At 40.2% G+C, this 20,069-nt stretch overlaps 2 protein-coding genes across 5 annotated transcripts; both read left to right on the top strand.

Moving 5' to 3' along the window:
- The first annotated feature begins 194 nt into the window (after positions 1–194).
- nsmce1 (NSE1 component of SMC5/6 complex) lies at positions 195–7,918 on the top strand. 3 transcript variants are annotated; one of them, XM_030076808.1, is made up of 8 exons: positions 195–282; positions 3,425–3,556; positions 4,599–4,720; positions 5,544–5,621; positions 5,913–6,059; positions 6,358–6,474; positions 6,762–6,888; positions 7,775–7,809. In XM_030076808.1, the coding sequence occupies exons 2-8, from the start codon at positions 3,439–3,441 to the stop codon at positions 7,807–7,809; spliced, it is 744 nt and encodes a 247-aa protein (XP_029932668.1). In that variant the 5' UTR covers positions 195–282; positions 3,425–3,438. The 3 variants fall into 3 exon arrangements, with proteins under 3 accessions (XP_029932668.1, XP_029932673.1, XP_029932662.1); XM_030076813.1 differs by lacking the exon at positions 195–282 and adding an exon at positions 374–533; XM_030076802.1 differs by lacking the exon at positions 195–282 and adding an exon at positions 2,449–2,547 and having other exon boundaries at positions 7,775–7,918.
- Positions 7,919–10,787: 2,869 nt separating this feature from the next.
- Positions 10,788–19,294, top strand: slc39a1 (solute carrier family 39 member 1). 2 transcript variants are annotated; one of them, XM_030076790.1, is made up of 4 exons: positions 10,788–11,066; positions 16,312–16,442; positions 16,828–17,136; positions 18,263–19,294. In XM_030076790.1, exons 1-4 carry the CDS (start codon positions 10,952–10,954, stop codon positions 18,614–18,616), a joined length of 909 nt encoding a protein of 302 aa, XP_029932650.1. In that variant the 5' UTR covers positions 10,788–10,951; the 3' UTR covers positions 18,617–19,294. The 2 variants fall into 2 exon arrangements, with proteins under 2 accessions (XP_029932650.1, XP_029932645.1); XM_030076785.1 differs by having other exon boundaries at positions 16,825–17,136.
- The last annotated feature ends 775 nt before the right edge of the window (positions 19,295–20,069 follow it).

Here is a 20,069-nt window from a genome sequence, read left to right as displayed (position 1 = left end):
AAAGAACTATTGCCATTGCTTTTGAGCAAACAAACTCAAGACATCACACATGTAAGACTAAGCAGTGTGTTTTAGCTCAAGTCAGGAACACAGCGTGTATGCAGAAGCACAGGGACCCGTCAATCGCGCCTGTGCTCTGTGGTCTTGCGCCATCTATCGAGCCCTTTGGGAAGTGCAGACAGTTTCCTAGTGTTGTAAACGCAACGACGTGACGCAATGTGACGCAGTGACGTCTACAGGACACGGAAGGCGCGCATTGCAAGGTGAAGCCACAGGGAGAGGGTAAGTCAACTTCATCACGATATTGTTTATTATCGTGAATAAAATTTCTGCTTCTACAGCTAAAGCAGAAAAACACCAGGGACTTGAGAAGAAGTGGGAGGATGAATGAATAAGGAAGAAAAGGCAGATAACTTCGCTGTTATTTTACAGTAATTAGAGGTGTTAAAATGACGAATTGGTAAAAGAGATTAAAGATAGAGGGGTGGCGCTCTTAAGCTGACTAGACTGCGATTTGGTCGACGGGACGGCTGGTAAGTTTGAGGCTGTCCATGCTTGTTTTTCCAAGCTGCTGCTCGGTGATGGAAACAGGCTGAGAGGAAGTGTGTGTCTTCTGTCCTCCTGAAGCTCACACACACCAGTTAGCTGCAGTAACACTATCCCTGCGTTCCAATACCCATACTACCATACTATTTAGTAGGGAAAAAAAGAATTACCCTGCGTTCCAAATCGCATACTTATACTTTTTACTTTTAGTATGTACTGCAGCTGCCCTTACAAAGTATGTAGTTTAGTATGTATTGGGACATACTAATTCTTTTTTTCCCTACTAAATAGTATAGTAGTATAAGTATTGGAACGCAGGGTGCGTATGTCCCAATACATACTAAACTCCATACTTTGAAAGGGCAGCTGCAGTACATACTAAAAGTAAAAAGTATAAGTATGCGATTTGGAACGCAGGGTGTGTTTTCATGACACAGGGAGACCTTATTTATAAAGTTTAGGACCCTTGGAAACTCCTTTCTGGAAACCAAAAAACAAGTGGCAGACCTCCCACAAGTTGTCCCACAACCCCCATCACATCCAGTGGCTGCCCTGTCTAACAAGCAAGGGGGTTATAGTTCACTAGGTGTGGAAAAATAGTTAATTGAAATTTAAAAAAAAAAAAAAAAAACCTAGATTTTTAAAATAAATGATAAAAAATTAAAATCAAACTCTGCTTCGACACAACGCCTCAACAATATTTTAAGTGTAGCAACAGTGGAAGCATAATAAATGCAGTTGAATGTATAAAATGCAGTTACTTCACAAAATATTTTTTAATCACAACAGATCAGTCACTGCCTTAGGCTAACACCAACCCTAAATTTGATATTATTTATATAGATATTAGTATCACGCATGTTCATATCTAGATAAAGATATTCATCATCATCCCCTCCTGGAATCGCAGCCTTATCGTGGTGGAGGATGTGACCCTGGGAGCTGTGCTGCCAGGAGCAGGTGGCTCCTGGTAGGGCCTCCCACGGCAGAGGAGTGTCAGGTGAGGGTCCTGACATGGAGCGGTTCAGAGAGCCCTCATCTGCAGGCCGAGCAGTGTCACAGGCACCTCGGCCGGGACAGGGAGACCGGGGCCCCCTCCTGGAGCCAGGCCTGGTGTCCGGACCGGGCTCAGTCCAACGAGGTCACATGGGGCCGCCCTCCCGTGGACAGTTACAGATCTGACAGGGTCTCCCCCATAGACATAATATATATAATATATATTATGTCTATGGTCTCCCCCTCATCTTGTGCTCTTCCAAGGTGGTAGTGAGAGGACGGATATATTCCTCTATGGACAGAGGTCAGAGGTGTCCGGGAGCAGAGAAAAACCAAATATCTGTCGCCCAAAGTGAAATCTTTGGAGTCTGGCAGCTGTTCCTAACCTGAGGTAGTAACTTAACGATTTATATGCCCAAATATCAATACATTTTAATAAAACTTGTCAAGTAGGTGTGATTGAACACTACTTGTCCTGTAACTGCGACCGTTGGAATGTTTTCTGTTCTTTTTCATTTGATTAAATTTTCTAAATAACATGCTTCAGTATAAAAATAATACGAAAATAAACTACAGTGAACAACAAATAACAAAATGTGGGGGAAAGAAAGAAAATAGAAAACAAACAAACAAAAAACCCTTTGGGTCTGCTTACTAATTGGAGTAAATTTGAAATGTCTAAGTGTAATTTAATAGCTTTTGCCAATTTGTCATGTGAGTTTTAAATGATCAGTAGTAGTGAAATATGTTTTAAAATCGGAATCTTTATAAATGTATAAGTGGGGATTTTTTTTAAACCAATTTTCTTTTCTTTTCTTTTTTTTTTTTTTTTTTTTTTTTTTTACAAAAAGTGCATCTGCTGTTGATAGTTGAAGCCGCCGATGGAAATAAAATGATAACGGCCGGAAGTTTCGTGAGGAGCCGTTTGGTCTCCATCTCACTAAACTGTGTGTTGCTGAAAACACGGAGATAACATGACGACTCCAACACTGGCTGGATATATCGGTGATGTATTTGTATTAATGCTAGGTTAGTTCAATGTTAAGACGACGATGATCGCGGCAGCCAGGCTACTTTTGAGGACTTATGGGGTTTGTGGTCTGTGGTTTGGGGTTTGTGACTGAAATGGCTGGTGTCACTAAGAGCCACTGCAGATTTATACTTATACTGCGTTTCACCATGAATATGCTGTCTGCTCTCAACATGCCAGCTGACCCAAATAAAAATCAAAAACCCATTTAAAAATCAATTAAACCCAAATGACTAAACTCACTCTTTACATTTTGGGTTTGAGAGGAAACCTGCTTGCATCAGAAGCAACTCTTTTTTGTTTGTTTGTTTGTTTGTTTTTTGTAACAAAAGCTGGATGCCTGTTGCACTTCTGCCAAAATCATGCATTGGCAGGGCAGGTATGGGATGAGCCACTGTATGTCAACCTGACTTTGACTGAGGAGGCAGACAGGGTCCAGATCAGTATTTTTAATCATCCTTTATCCCTACCAGTGGGATGGAAAGTAAATGCCACCACCATAGGCGGAGTTTGAAATTTGCGCTGGGGGGGGCATTATTATTTTATTTATTACAATACCAAACATAATGTAATTCAGATTTATTTCTGAAAATAATCTTATTTTATTGCATTGCTTAAATGTTTATAGATATGTATACAGGAAAAAAAAAAATTGGACCTATTTTTGACTCAATGTAGTGACACGTTTCAGACGCTAGGGGGGGGGCGATGCCCCACCTGCCCCCCGCAAATTCCGCCTATGGCCACCACCCCCTCCTGTATTCCCTTTGCTGTGCTTTAGCTTGCCACCATTCGCCCTTGTTAAATGTAAGCTGTAACTGTGTGTGACCGCTGTTATTTTTGTGTGTGTAGGCCCATCCCGAGCTATGTCACGACCGATGGGAGACAGCCATCGACGGTTCCTACAAGCCATGATGGCTAAAGGCATCATTAATGAACAGGAAGCAAGGGCTCTCCATCGGCATTGCTGTGATGCACACAATGGTGGGATATTTTACATAAGTATTGTTAAATATATGCACTAACTAATCCTGTCAAACCATAGTTACATCGTCAGCGTAAGAGGAGGCAGGATTCATAAGAGATGAACAGGCCTGTTTCTTGTTCCTGTGAAAGTAGAACAAGTTTTAGGACCTTAGCAATGATGTTATCTATTCAAAACATAGCAAAATAAGTGTGATTACTAAAGTACTGAAAAGCTAACTCTTTGATAATACAAAGTCTTTATCCAGCAGCAGTGATATACATGTATATATGTCTGTGTGTGTGTTTTGTTGCTGAGGTGTACTAATGTTGGTCAAGTGCTACCCAAAGTAAGACAATGTTTTTTTTTTTTATTGTGACTTGAGTTCATCAGCTATTATATTAACTAACTTATGCTGTTTAACATTCTTTAAGTACAGTGATATGTTTTAATTTTGTTTAGAACAGGAGTCTTTTTACTGTGGTAACAGTGGTGTGGTGGCAGTCCATCAGCTGTTCAGGTTGACAGCAAGAAGGCAAAAAGCGGCTTTGATTGAAGCATCTTCCCTTATATTGATTAAATCTGCAACCTCCGGTCTCCCTGTCACTGCTGCTTCGATTCTCCGTGTTTTGATTTTGAACCACCACTGCTTACAATGAATCAGTATTGACACTGTCAGTGATATAAGCAGGCAGTAGGAGGTAGGTGGTAGGAAAAACATGAATTCTGATCTGAGTGTTCACACAGCGTCACCAGGAATCAGATGTATAACTGGTATAGGACCACATGTGAAAGTGGCCAAAGTCAGAGTTGAAAATGTCAGATTCAGTGTGTCAGTTTTTGAAGATCAAAAAAAAAAAAAATCATATCTGCGTCACATTTGAGGAAAAAAAGAGATCTAGGCCACTTGTTAGAATGTAGCCTCAGTGAAGTTGGAAATGTTCAAGTTCCCTGGTTTGTGAGGATGGTTTGACTCTGCAGTAAGTCTCAGAGAGCTATTGCAGTATGAGAGCTACAGACACGTACTACTCCTGTTCTAATAAACTGTGTCTTCCCTTGCAGCACACTGTGCCCCTGACAGACTGGATGAGTTCATTGATGTCATCAGCTCACACTTACAGCCCATGTTCATGCAGATTAGAAAAGGGATGTCTGAAGAAGATGGTCTCCCGTACTATGCCTTGGTTAGTGGCTTTACTTCCTGTGCTGTGCATACACTACCTGTGTTGGTAACTTTGCAGTCCCACCAGAGGGTGCTCACGTTCACATGTTGGATTGTGAACATTGAAGCAAGCCCCGCAGCACACCCCCAGCTGCTCAGCTCACATCCCGACCAGCTGACCAGTGCTGTGCAAGAGAAACAATCACACAAAACATCATTGACTTGATCTTTGAAGTAGTCACAGATTGTCTCTCCTTGTGCAGTGGCATAACTAAATTGATCAGACTCAGTGTGTTCTAATATGCGCTGAACTGCTAATCAGAATTATTAACAAAAACAGAAGACAAGATAAATTCTATTAGTTAAATATTTTACAATCAGTTGCATGACTTAAGTAGCCTGTCATTTGCCACCAGAACCTAAGTGGCAAAGGGAAATAGTCGATGAATAAAAATCAGCTCTCTGTGCTTTTCTTGACTGGAAACGTTGCCGGTCCTGTCAAGACAAACTACTTGTAGAGACTGAAATAGTGGCATGTCAAAAGGTCACTACACTGTAGCCCCTGGTAAAAGCTGTTGCCAGTTATTATGCAAACTGTTGAAATGTATGTATTGTGAATAAATTGGCATGTAGTGTTGAGTGCGAATAATGTTTGTCTGAGGAACGTCAGCATTATTGCACTAACCTTACTTTAGTGGGTACAGTTGTCACACTCCCTCTTGAAATTGCACACGTGAAGCGAGTCGTAAACCCATAATGTACACCTCAAGTTGTCTGCAGTGTAAGTGCAGTGAGCCACCAGGACACCTTGTCAGTTACCTGGTTTTCACTGTGATCCTGTCCAGGTGAACATGGCTGAGACTGATGTCACCAGAATGTCGTCAGATTATGCTGACAATGAACTGGAGCTGTTCAGGAAAACGGTGAGTAATACAACATAGCACAAAAGAAATCACCCATAGCTTGTTATAGTGCAGGTGTGTTTAGAAAAGGCTGGATCAGGAATCACATCCTGAAATATGTCAGAGTGTGAATGCCAGTCTGTAGCCTGTTTTAATAATTTATATGGTGTGAAAAACAGTTTTAATTACATTCTAACTCACAGAACTTTTAAAGGGAGACATTCCTCCATTCAGCAGAGTGCTGAAGATTCAAAAACCTTGATTTGCCTCTGTCTGGAGTGTCTCCAGACTAACCTAACTGTATTGATTCAGATGGACCTGATTTTGGGCTCTGAGACCGGATCAGTCTCTTCCACCGACATCCTTAACAGCGCCGACAGCCTGCAGACCAAGAAGCTGAAGAAGAGTGAGACGGAGCACCTCCTGAGCCGACTGGTGATGGATAAATGGCTCAATGAGGTGCAGTCTCACAGGGAAAATATGCCCTGCCGGTTTCAAAATGTTACCCCTGCAAGTTTAGATAACATTCCCTTTCAAGTGTCTCATAATAGTCACTCCTACTCCTCTCCAGGCTTGTTTTCCACATAGCAATAACCCCTCTCTACCCTACAGGAGTATGTGTTTAGGGATTTTCATTTTATCTCACTACAATTTGGTTTCTAATCTTTGTTGCACAGTTTTCTTGCAATCCCTCAAACTTTGGTCTGTCCCTCATTCACCGCCTGACTGTTGTTTTGTTTGCTTTTAATTAATGTAGAAACGGGGTGAGTACACCCTGTCCACTAGATGCATCATAGAGATGGAGCCATACATCCGCACAATGTACCAAGACCAGGTGAAACTGTGCCACATCTGCCATAACATTGTGTTCCAGGTAAATATGTACGGGTACTTTTTTGTATGTATTGTGTATGTAAGACTCTGTTCCTCAAAAGTAATTTTTGTAGTATGTTTTTTGTGGTATTGTCTATATTATTTAAAATTATTGTAAATAAGGGATAATAAACTCAGGTTTATGTTAAACGGTTTTAAGGCAGGGCTTAAACATGGACCGGTACATGGTACATTGTTACCATGTGATCCCAGATCATTTCTTGTCTAAATAGGTTTGTTGATTGGATTATGATCTGATTCATATGAATTAATATGATCTCCTTTCAGTGCCAGATCTGTGAGAATCCTACATGTGGCATAAAGATACACAACCCATGTGTGGCCAGATACTTCAAAGGAAGAGCAGAGCCGAGGTGTCCTGCCTGTGATGACTTCTGGCCACATGAAATCCCTGGTATTTACTGTATTTATTTGTGGACTTGGTTGAGAATTTTGCATGATAAAATATTTATTTGGCTCTGCTGTGTAAAGACTTGTTTGCAGTGCTGATGCAAGATCAATGCACTTAAGAGGATTTTTATAATGACTACGTCAGGCTCTTTTCCTTTGCCTTCAGTCTTTATAATTCTTTCTTTCATCACCCCGTGTCCTCTTAGGCTTGTTTCAAGGCTGCTGTTATAAAATATCGTATTTCCTCAATTAATCGCCCGGGCGTTTAATACGCAAAATCAACTTGGACCCCAGGCATTTAAAAGAACCAGGTGGCTAGGCCTTAATTTATTTTTACACAGACCTGCACCAGGCCATTATTGTGATGACAGTTACTGTCCAACATATTGTTAGTACAAAAGTACTGTAAGGCATAAGGTAAACATATCTGTACATACAAACATAGTGCAAACCGCTCGCGCTGTGAGTCGTTCCCTCTGACACTTCCATTTTCTGTCAAAATAAGAGTTAGTTGGTCGATTCAAGATTACGGTACACCCTTTTTTCTAACGTTAGCTAGCTCTCTTATTTTGACAGAAAACGGAAGTGCGGCACAGTTATTGTGCGGCTAACTGTTTACTTCTGCAAATATAAGGTGAATAGCCTTATTTTGGGTTTACCTCAATATAATGCAAATAATCGCCCCGGTGGTTATTCAGGTGGGCGTTTAATACGCAAAATGGGTGCAGACCCCAGGCATTTAAAAGAACCAGGCGGCTATTTGCGGCCCGGCAATTAATTGGTGAAATATGGTAATTCCTCAGACATTCTTGTTTCAGCAGAATACCAAATGAATTAACTGTGAAAATATTCTGTATTGCATCTACTGACTATCCTCCTTTTCCTTCCAGAGGTAAGGCGGCTTCAGTCTCAGTCCAGGAGATAAATAGCACTGTCGTCTTTTCAACAGCCACAAATGTCCTTTATGTTTGTTAAAATTCTTATATTTTATATATTTTTTGTTAAATAAATTCAAATTATTTGAAAACTTCAAAGGTGTAATGCTTATTTTCATTTGTTTGTCCCATCTTGCTTTAAACCTAAAAATGAGTTTTACTAGAAACTGAAAAACATGGTCATTCATTTTCATTTATTTCATTAATATCACTGATACCTGAATCTATATAAGGCAAGTCATATTTCACTTGCCCTCTGTCTCACCAGCTTTGTCTGACAGGAACTAGAGCTCTGTTTCTGAAAGACAGTAATGGCTTTTCTAAACTAGGCATTTTTCTATCACAGAAAGCTAGATGCTGCTAACACACACATATCCGGACTTATATCCCAGTTTTACTTTGCTGCTTTGCTTGACAATATATATATGTTTAGTGGTTTCTTGGAAACCATGAACAAAACATCAAATTAATGAAAATGCACTTACCCAGTGTGAGTCTAGGGTTTATGTTACATCCTCTGAAGGCCATGATGTTTTTTTTCTTTTTTGCCATGTTGAATTTGGCCTATAACAATTAATCCAATATGATTATGTGAGGTCAAAAATGTCATTAGTACATAACTTATGTTTCGTACATAGTTGCCACTTATTTGCTTAATTTTGATACACAGTTCTTGTTATGTGATTTATTTACCTCTCAAGGCTATGTAAATATAGCATTTGAGGTGATAATTTTACATATAGGTGCATATTTATACCCTTAACATCTTACAAACATAGTTTTGGTTATCAAACTAAAGAAAATTATAGCTGCTGTGCAGCAATGGTCGGGGCCGGGTGATTTTAGGCAATTCTGAGCAACAAGTGTAGATTTGGAAGACGACATTCTAATGTGCGTTTTGCATCAGCTGAGGTTTGAACTCACAATTTCTGGCATGAAGGACAATGCTCTATCTCACTGAGCTAATTAGCAAGTGACAACACAGTATATGTTTAAAACTTCTAGCTTATTATGGGAATTACAGCTGCAACAATAAATAAATAAATCAAGCTAAGGCTTGAACTCATAATCTCTGAGAGTAAGGACCGTCTTCTATCACACTGAGATAATTGGCAAGTATCAACTCATTTGAGGCTTCACAAATTGACTAAGCCAGTCACATGATAGCAGCCGCCTATGCATGGAAAGGCTGATTTCAAACCACTGTAAAAATAAATAAACAAATAAAAATCAGTCATCAAGACAAAAATCTGAAAATACACATCTTGCATCTAAACAGCATGGAGATGTTGGTAAGTGAAAAATTGACTTTAATTGTAAAGGGTACAAAGGTTTCTTCAGTATTGGGGCTACATTTTGATGAAAATTGCAAAGCTGTAGCACATATGGTTGATTTATTATAAATTTTCAAAGTATTGAAAATTAGAGGCTTGCTGTAGCGCCACCATCAGGACTATTGGCTTGTGTTGGCAGCTGAGGAAATCTGGCATGGGACTGGACCTTTGTGCAAAATTTGGTGATTTTTCGTGCATGGGAAGTAGGACTTCCTCGGAAGAAAGAAAGAAAGAAGAAGAAGAACACGCTGGAATACAAGAGGGTCCTGGCAGTTTAGGCTGCCCGGAACATGAAACATGAAACGTATTTGACATGATTTGATTTTGGAGAAACAATCATCTAGAATATTTTTTAACCCCTTACTGCCTGAATTTATTTACAATTATCTACACAAATAAATTGTTTGTGTTTTTGCCTTCAAGCCGATGCTAAATTATTGGTAGTAGAGTGCTTCCAATACAGTTCTTGGTAGCCTATGTGTGAAATATGCATCAGCAGCATCAGTGGGATACGTACACCACCTCGGCTGCATTAAGACTGGAAGTGGTTTGAGGCGAATTCACGACAATAGTCTACAAGGGGTTAAAGGTCTTTTGCAAACTGCTGTGGAGAAAACATGTTTTATCTAACTTCCTTGACCTGAGGTGAACTGTGTTTGGATATCACTGATATAGCCTGCATGCTTCCCTTCTGTTGCATTTATGTGTTGTTTTGTGTTCTATTGTGATTTTTTGTTTTGTTTTGTTTTGTTTTTTTGTGAAACTAATTGTGCTGCCATCTTAACCAGGACTCCCTGGAAAAAGAGATCCTGTATCTCAATGGGACCTGGCTCAATAAAAAAGAAATTAAAAAAAAAAAAAAAAAAAAGATCAATATCAATATTGAGGCAGTTTGAAGATGTACGCTGAGACTATGAGGCATTCAGCAAATATATATTTTGGTGAAACCAAAAAAATATATGTAGTAACAGCAGCTGCACAAAAGAGACAGAGGAGCAGGGAGGAGGTGCTGGTGAAGACTGAGGAGGGGCCCCTAGTCACCTCACTGCTGAGGTGCGAGAGCAAGTGAGGAGCAGAGACGATGGAGCAACTGTGTTCACTGTGTACAAGTAACACAGAGGAGGTGCTAAGGAACAGTGGAGAGAAAGATGAGGAGGAGCAATGAACACCAGACAGCAGCTCACAGCCAGGACATTGAGGACACAGACACAACAACAAGCAAAGACAGAGCCAGTGTTAGTCCTGGTGTTACCAATGCAGAGAGAAACCATGATGGAGCACAAAAGGTGAGTTTCACGAATCTAGGGTTACCATCCAGACACAACCCACCACCATTAAACAAGAAGACCAGGAAGGATTTGTTTCAGTATCTGAGGATGACGGACTTGATAGAGAGAATCTAAGTTTGTTTCTTTAATCTGTATGTATTTGTTGCTTGTTTGTTTTTCTTTCTTCATTATCTTTTAGTCATTAGAATTAGTGAATGTAGCTATAGATTCTCCATGCACACTGCATTCCAGTTGGTGTCAGTATGCGCCAAAACGGTGCAGAAGAAGAAGAAGGAGGAGGAGGAGGAAATTGGAATTATTTGTGGAAGGCGTGTCCTCAGTGTAGTTTGACCCTTCTCGCACACCGTAGCGTATAACGTGAGGACGATGTCCCAAACAACAACACTCCTGAGGATAGCTTGCCAAGGGGAAGCCACAATTTGCAACCTGCGGTTGGACTGTAAACCAAATTAGTTAAGGTGGAAGTTGGTAGCAAGCGTTATTGTTGACCTGGCAGCTCCTGACACAACATGGATTATCTGCTCCAGGTGAAAATAGGCGCCCTCGTCGGTCTGCTGCTCTTGACTCTTCTCTTCGGCTTCATCCCTGCTCGGCTAAAATGGTTCAGGAACTCAGGCGGGACAGGTGGGTGGACTCCTGTCCTGACACTACATGTTGGGCTTATGCAGCAGCTTTCACTATTACTTATAGCAAGGCTTTCATCTTGTGAATCAGTGAGAACGGTGTGTTCACTCTCCTACGAGGAGCAAGTCTCCCATGACAAATGCGTCAGCTGAACGTTGCCCGTCTTATCTAACTTTCACACCAGTGACAACACGACTGGCCCTTTTTTTGTAAATCGATAGGGTCTTCTTCTTAATTCGCCATTAGATGGATCCACCGGTTTGTAGCTTATTTTAATAAAATCTAAATTTTTTTAACTGGTTGCTGCCAGCTTTCCCAGTTTCCCAGAGACTTGTGGGAATAGCTAGCTAAACTAAAACCTTCATGTTTTCTGTTAAAGTCTCAACACAGTTTATGTCAACTGTGCGCTTCTGCCGATGAGCAAGGAAATATGACCGCTTGTTTCACTTTTCCTCTGATCGAGAGTCATATGATTTGGCTGTAGCTCAGTGTAGTCAGATGTAGGCGTCAGATGTTTTTACTGCTGTTAGCTTTATCACCAAGTTTGCCTAAGCCTAACCCTAGATGCGTGGGAAACATGAGTTTTCTTCATGCTTGCTTCATGTTATTATTATTATTATTATTATTATTATTATTATTATTATTTATTATTTATTATTTTAGATGAAAGGAAAATGGTATTTAATCGTCATTCGAGAAAATATTATACATTAAAGGGGATCAAATGAGTCACCCACGTCCCAGTGGAGAGAGCAAACACACAAAAGCACTCAGGAAAACGGCCAATAAAGTATCAGAAATAATATTAGAAGACAAATGTGCAAGTAAAATTATAAGGCAAGAGTGTGAGAATAAGAGTGTAAGATATAAAAATAAACAAGGCTGCCTGTGGGGCCAAAGTGCAGCAGTGCACTGATATGATGTCTTATGACCTATGAAGGGACCAGAGGAGTGATCCAGTGGTGAATAGTAAGGTGAATGAGTTGTGATCACCATGAAACTAAGCAAGCACCAGCAGAAAGAAAAAACAATTACACTTCAGGAAACACTTCATCTCTCTGATACTACTTACTATTATGTAGTATACTCTTATATAGCTATGATTTATTTAGGCCTAGAGTGGTGGGAAAACTGTGTTCTGCAAATGATCTATAAGTCGGTCCCTCCATTATGCCTGGACAAGCTTGAGTCATCTGACAGGGATGAAGCCTAAAGCTCAAAGCTCCTCAAGCACATGGTCACATTTCCCCCCAGGTTTCTTTGAAATACATAGTGCAACAATGTTTCCTTGTCCATTATCAGACCATGCTATCATACTGGTCAACTTGTCTTTATTAAATTTGTCAGCAAAAGCATCCCGTTGGTGTTTCAACACCTCTCTTTTAAAAAATGACAACTACTGTAAATATTTCAGATGTGAACTAGATAAATTTGTGTCTGAGAATGCTGGTACTGTGGAACACCCCAGGATGTTCTGGTACGCTTTGAAGGGTTGCATTAGGAACATTACTATTTCCTTTGCCTCCAATCTCAATAGGTCAAGGTTGTGGAGAATTGATGAATTGGAATTAAAGCTGACTGAATTAGAAAACCTACAACAAACTACCTTTTGTGAGATTAGAAAGCAAAATATGCAGGTAATTCGTATAGAGTTAGAATCCCTGCTTAGACGTAGAGCTGAATTTCTCATTCATAAAACCAGGAGAAATTACTACTTTAACGGCCCTAGACCCAGCCATCTTTTGGCTCAAAAACTAAGATATGATGCCAAGATTTCTTTTATTTCTGCAGTCAAGCCCAGTTACTCCTCAAATACCATCACCAATCCCAAAGAAATCAATAGAGGATTTCATGACCATTTTTAAACTTGTACTCCTCTGAAGTCTTTCTAGACAAAGATAGATGCAAAGCTTTCTTACAAAATTTAGAACTCCTATCCCTAAATCAGGAAGAATCTGACCAACTGCAGGCACCTATCTCTCTTGAGGAGCTTTTTAATGCCACACTTTCAATGAAAAAAAGTAAATCCCCGGGCTGGGACAGCATCCCTCCAGAATTTTATCTAGTTTTCTGGGATTGCATCGGCCATTTTATGTTACAGATGATCTTGGCTTCTATCAGTAAGGGATTCTTTGATAGGGATGCCAACTTAGCTATTTTGACTGTCCTCTTAAAACCAAATAAAGACCCTACCCTGTGTAATAGCAATAGACCTCTTTCAATCTTGAATGCAGAAATTAAAATTTATGCCAAGATATTAGCCTCTAGATTACAAACATGTATGACTAAGTTAGTTCACCATGATCAGACAGGCTTTGTCAAGACACACCAAGCAATAGATAATATCCGTAGACTGCTTCATGTTATTCATTTTTCTCAAGATATTCCCTCATCATGTGCTATTTTCTCACTGGACGCAAAACAGGCTTTTGACCGACTGGAGTGGGAATACGTATGGCTGGCTTTAGAGAAATTGGGTTTAGGCTCTAATTTTATAAATATGGTAAAGGTTTTATACGCAAACCCAACTGCTATGGTCATCACTTCTTTCACCTTCCTTTAACATCACAAGAGGTTCCAGACAGGGATGTGTTTATTCTCCTCTATCATTCACACTTTCACTAGAGCCTCTCACTCAAATGATAAGACAGTACCCCTTAATTTATCCAATTTCTTTTCATAATACATCACATCATATTTCATTATTTGCGGATGATATATTATTATATTTAAATAATACCTCAGTTTCTATTCCTCATGTTTTGGAAACTTTTAAAGAATTCAGTCTCCTATCTGGTTATGAAATTAATTGGCCCAAATCGGCACTTCTCCCTCTCAATTCAAGGTTCGTATCCTCAAATATCCCTCCGTATATATTCCAGTTGCTAAATCGTTTAAATACTTAGGAGTAGATATCTTTCCTTCCTTACATGTGTATATATATGCATGGATGTGTGTGTGTGTGTGTGGTGTGTGTCTATATATATATATATATATATATATATATATATATATATATATGTATATATATACATATATATATATATATATATATATGTGTGTGCGTGTGTGTGTGTGTGTATATACATATATGAAATAGCACCTTTTTTATTCCCTTGTTTCGATACTCTGATATAAGTATGGACATCTTTATGTATGTATTTACTGTGGTAACTTTACACTGTGGGTTGGGGGGTGAGAGGGAGGGAGGGAGGACCTGGGTGCCAGGATTTGGTCTTGTTTTTATATTTCGTATTGTTATGCTCATTTGGTATTGACATTTTCTTTTCTCAAATAAAATAATAAAAAAAACACTAAACAAAAAAAAGTATCAAAAATAATATTAGTAGATAAATGTGCAAGTAAAATTATAAGTCAAGAGTGTGAGAATAAGAATGTAAGATATAAAAATAAACAAGGCTGCCTGTGGGCCCAAAGTGCAACAGTGCACTGATATGATGTCTTACGACTTATGAAGGGACCAGAGAAGTGATCCAGTGGTGAATAGTAAGGTGAATGAGCTGTGATCACCATGAAACTAAGCAAGCACCAGCAGAAAGAAAAAACAATTACACTTCAGGAAACACTTCATCTCTCTGATACCACTTCTGTCAGTTTGATACTACTTACTATTATGTAGTATACTCTTATATAGCTATGATTTATTTAGGCCTAGAGTGGTGGGAAAACTGTGTTCTGCAAATGATCTATAAGATACTGTTTTTCTCTTTTTATTTTTTTAACTATCGGTCAGTCCCTCCATTATGCCTGGACAAGCTTGAGTCATCTGACAGGGATGAAGCCTAAAGCTCAAAGCTCCTCAAGCACATGGTCACATTTCCCCCCAGGTTTCTTTGAAATACATAGTGCAACAATGTTTCCTTGTCCATTATCAGACCATGCTATCATACTGGTCAACTTGTCTTTATTAAATTTGCCAGCAAAAGCATCCCGTTGGTGTTTCAACACCTCTCTTTTAAAAAATGACGACTACTGTAAATATTTCAGATGTGAACTAGATAAATTTGTGCCTGAGAATGCTGGTACTGTGGAACACCCCAGGATGTTCTGGTACGCTTTGAAGGGTTGCATTAGGAACAGTACTATTTCCTTTGCCTCCAATCTCAATAGGTCAAGGTTGTGGAGAATTGATGAATTGGAATTAAAGCTGACTGAATTAGAAAACCTACAACAAGCTACCTTTTGTGAGATTAGGAAGCAAAATATGCAGGTAATTCGTATAGAGCTAGAATCCCTGCTTAGACGTAGAGCTGAATTTCTCATTCATAAGACTAGGAGAGATTATTACTTTAACGGCCCTAGACCCAGCCATCTTTTGGCTCAAAAACTAAGATATGATGCACTGATATGATGTCTTATGACTTATGTAGGGACCAGAGCAGTGATCCAGTGGTGAATAGTAAGGTGAATGAGCTGTAATCACCATGAAACTAAGCAAGCATCAGCAGAAAGAAAAAACAATTACACTTCAGGAACCACTTCATCTCTCTGATACCACTTCTGTCAGTTTGATACTGCTTACTATTATGTATACTCTTATATAGCTATAATTTATTTAGGCCTAGAGTGGTGGGAAAACTGTGTTCTGCAAATGATCTATAAGATACTGTTTTTCTCTTTTTATTTTTTTTAACTATCAGTCAGTCCCTCCATTATGCCTGGACAAGCTTGAGTCATCTGACAGGGATGAACCCTAAAGCTCAAAGCTCCTCAAGCACATGGTCACATTTCGTGTCAGTCACAAGGTGAACTTGACTAAACCAGTCCATCTGAGATGGAAGTGAAACAGTTGTGCTGTTTCAAAGGCTCCCTGCTGTATAGTTTTCACTTCCCTGTTTTGAGAAAGTGCTTGCAGTCATATGATTCTCTATCGAACCGTGGCAGGATAATGCAGGGCAGTTGCTCAGTTTGGAAATGCCACGCCTGTTATTTGAGGTCAATTCTTTGGTGACTTCATCTAGCCTGTTCATGTGAGATTAACCATCTGATAAGGATAGTTCATGCAAGAGTATTTTCATATTCATTAGACGGGGATTCATGATTCGCTACTTGTTATGAAGATATAGCACGAAGGCGGAATAATACGCAACCAAACCCAATTGTGTTAAATGTAGTTTGTTTATTCTGCTGAGTAATTAGCTTTTTAATAAAAGTAATGTTAATTTAACTCTGTGCATGTGTTCACTCTTGAACTAAAGAGCTTTCTTAATTGTGTGATTTGCAGAATCCCACCGCACAGTTCTGAGTTTGATTAGCTGTTTTGCCGGCGGCGTTTTCCTGGCTGCATGTCTGCTTGACATCATCCCAGATTACCTGTCAGACATCAATGCTGAGCTGGAGGCTCAGGGGCTGGAGGTAAGTCCGAGTCTGCACTGTTTGTGGCAACCTCAGGGTGTGTCAAGTGCCTCATGTTCATTTAGGCCAAAGTTACATGTGAAACTTCCTCATGCAATGTTGGTTGCATGCAACTTGGTTGTTTTGGAGTTTCATTCAATGAAAAACTTGAACTGGGTTTGCATCATCATTTGGAATGTTCCATATGGGTTTGGTGACATAGAAACCGCAAAAATGTTATTTACAACACGCAACTAATTGCATGGAAATTGCACTGTGTAACATTTACCTTAGAGATAATGTCTGTTCATGTGTAGTAATTTGTAGTGTTGAGTCAATTTAAACAGTATTCCCTTTCATTGGCTAAAATTTCAAACAGTTTCCTCCCTAAATCTCTCTCAAGCAGATCAGCTTTCCCCTTCCAGAGTTCATCATGGCTGCTGGCTTCTTCACTGTCCTCATTTTGGAGAGGATTGTCCTGACCTGCCGGCAGGTGGATGGGGTTCATGAGGAGAGGGCACCCCTCATACAGGCCAGCGGGCACGGGCACGGGCACGGGCAGGCCACAAGCCATGACCTGGAGAGCAGCGGCCACCACATCCATGTCGACTTTCAAGCCCACTCCTCATTTCGTTCATTCATGCTCTTCCTTTCCCTCTCTTTGCACTCTGTGTTTGAGGGCCTGGCCATTGGCCTGCAGAATACTGAGTCCAAGGTAAGAATAAAGAAAAATATTGCCTCTGGTGCTCAATCTCCTCGGGGCTTTAGGAATATAAGGAGTATGAGCCAATGTTTCACTTAATACCTATTTCTTTTATCATTGTGTTTCACTTGTTGTCTTTATTCTCTCCAACTTGTTTGAAAAACAGTCCATGATTCTACTGCCACATTTGCATAGTTGAAAATAACCTCAGTTGTGACTTGGCAAATTGACTGGGTGTGTAGGAAGTGTAGGAGCTCAATCATTGTTGTTTAATTAAGGAACCAAATTTAATAAAATGCATGGAGTTGCTTTGGTGCAAAAGAAATTACGATTTATCTGTGTGATGAACCACAGTGTGTGTTCCCTCAGTTTAGCCTCTAGTCAACCAGGCTGGTGAACACTCAGAGGTACTCTTCTTCCTCTTTGGCCATGCCTTTCCGGGCACCTTGTGCTGATTATGGTATCGTCCCAAAATTGTAAAATTCTATTGTTAAACCCTGCAGGGACCAAAAGGCGGCATGAAATTTGAGAAAGGTGGCCGCTTGCCCTCTGAAGGGAAATTCTTATTGGCTGACCACTATACTGTGCTCTCTCTGTCTGTCTCTCTCTCTCTCTTTCTTTATGGTAGTATGATTAGAACATACTATCCCATGCTATTCCCTCAGGAAACTTCCCTCTTTTCATGCTCTTCATGTGACTTTGTAGGTTCACTTTGAGTGTTTACATAGTATTTCAAATAGCCTACTTCTTTGCTATCAAAGGACTCGTCTGTTTTTCTGTTTTTGTTGTTTAAGTGACAGGATGAGTAGAATTTGTTTGCCGTGTGCATAAGAAATACAGGTACAGGTTTGTTTGAATCAGCAGAATTTATTTTTACTTATCAGCCTGTCAGCTGATTCCAATCTCCCAAACTGAGGAAGTGTCCCTGTGTCGAGGTATCCTGTTTTGAGTTTATTGATTCACTCTAAACCAAGCATTCAGTTTTACCAGTTAATCAGTTATCTGCTGAAATTCAGTCTAGACTGCAAATACTGGGCTGTTAACATTTACCACTGTCTGACAGGATATCCCTTGATAAAACCATTAGGTGAAAAGTGAGTAAAGGACAAATAATTTTAAACATCTTTGTATTTTCCAGGTCTTGGAGATCTGCATTGCCATACTTGTCCACAAGAGCATCATAGTTTTCAGCCTGTCCATGAAACTGGTCCAGAGCGCTGTGCCTTCGTTCTGGGTGGCTGCTTACATCGGAGTGTTTGCCATGATGTCACCTTTAGGCATCGCCATCGGCATTGGCGTGGTGCAGGCCCAGCTGGCGACGGGAGCGTTCATCCAGGCCATCCTGGAGGGGCTTGCAGCAGGGACATTTGTTTACATCACATTCCTGGAGATCTTGCCACATGAGCTCAACTCCCCTGAGAAGCAGCTTCTCAAGGTGCTCTTCATCCTGCTGGGCTTCAGCATCATGGCAGCCCTCACCTTCTTGGGCTAAGACTGAGAGCATGCCTGCGACTGGAGCAACCATTAAATTTGGCATGATTGGACCTATCTGCATTGTGCCATGTACTACAGCTCTCCACAAGCCTCAGTGAGACTGTTGTACACAAAGACAAAGGGTTTTCATTACAAACCAGGGAGTAGGTTTACTCTCACACTGTTACACCAGTGTTTTATTTCTTTTAATATGCCTTTTTTAATTTCACAGAAATGTAAACAAACAGAACTGTGTATATAATTACTTTTAAATATGATCTTATGTAAATGGGAACATCTTAATGGTAAGGCTGCTGAACCACTGAAAGAAGCACAGAGGAACACAAGTGGCATATCTCTGAGTAACCTCATTAATCACTGGCCTTGTCTTGAACTGTGTTAAGGACCTGCAAACCAAACTGTCACTAACCTTTGACACTAATGAGATTACTGAAAACAAAGTGCTGTTGTATATATCACAATATCTCGTAATTGTTCAATTATGCCATTGCATCATTACCTCCAGGTATTTAATGTTTACACTTAATTTGTAATGAACACAAAGGGGAAATTTGGTAGGTTCTTGTTTCCAGCAAAAGCACTATTTAGGTTTACATGCACACCATATTCTGGTTCGCGTAATTACGCTGCGGCAACTGGAATATTCCGTTTACATGTTATTTGGCATGTTCCCGTGTTTCGGCGTATTCCACTCTCTGACGTAATGCGACACTCAGCCGCGGGGGGCAGCAGTGCGCGTATAGGCGTCTGGTCTGCCGGAAATACAGAAGAAGAAGTCTTCTTCTTCGTCTTCTTCTTCTGTCGCTATTTCTATGTTTTCTCCCATCGATATACTCCATGATATTTAAGACTTTCATTAGCTGAAGGTGGACTGCAGTCTCCTGGCTCTTGCTGCTGTTTGCCCTGCCGTTTTCCCCGCTTGCAGTTACCATAGCAACGAAGACGCCACAGAATTCCTTGCAGGTCGAGCATGCGCAGTCATGACTGAATATTCTGGGTCGGAGCATTTTCCGACTAAGGTGTTTACATGCCCCAATATTCGGGTTGGAACAGGCATATGCCAGGGGGCTTATTCGGAATTCTCTCCAACCGGATTATGACCTTAATCGGGTTCGGTGCGTGTTTACATGACACGTGCGCAACCAGAATATTGCGAATATTCCGGTTAATACAGGAATAAGGTGTGCATGTAAACATGCTCAATGAGCGCAAAGCTCAGTTGTTGGTCTCTGTAAGATATGAAGGAGGTTTCCATTGACACAGGTATGTTTGGTGAATGTAATAGACTTGTTTAGTGTAATACCTACAGTATTACATGAAATTTCCTACATGAGACTGCTTTGACTGCTCAATATAATCGAGACAATCCACATGTCTTGCATTTGACAACTAAACCTGTGCATTTGGAAACCTGTGCACTGATGCCTTAAGAACTTGAATGCAAAAACAAA

The sequence above is a fragment of the Myripristis murdjan genome, chromosome 3 (genome assembly GCF_902150065.1).
Source record: "Myripristis murdjan chromosome 3, fMyrMur1.1, whole genome shotgun sequence".
NCBI classification, from domain to species: domain Eukaryota; kingdom Metazoa; phylum Chordata; class Actinopteri; order Holocentriformes; family Holocentridae; genus Myripristis; species Myripristis murdjan.
Note: the sequence above shows the minus strand (reverse complement) of the source record. Positions and strands in the feature narration are given on the sequence as shown.

Bases quoted from the DNA above. Each gene is read 5' to 3' on its own strand.
- nsmce1 (XM_030076802.1), top strand. From the start codon at position 2,517: ATGACGACTCCAACACTGGCTGGATATATCG. The intron at 6,475-6,761 runs GTAAATATGTAC...ATCTCCTTTCAG, and splicing joins GCCATAACATTGTGTTCCAG to TGCCAGATCTGTGAGAATCC. The intron at 6,889-7,774 runs GTATTTACTGTA...TTTTCCTTCCAG, and splicing joins CTGGCCACATGAAATCCCTG to AGGTAAGGCGGCTTCAGTCT.
- slc39a1 (XM_030076785.1), top strand. From the start codon at position 10,952: ATGGATTATCTGCTCCAGGTGAAAATAGGCGCCCTCGTCGGTCTGCTG. The intron at 11,067-16,311 runs GTGGGTGGACTC...TGTGATTTGCAG, and splicing joins CAGGAACTCAGGCGGGACAG to AATCCCACCGCACAGTTCTG. The intron at 17,137-18,262 runs GTAAGAATAAAG...TGTATTTTCCAG, and splicing joins TGCAGAATACTGAGTCCAAG to GTCTTGGAGATCTGCATTGC.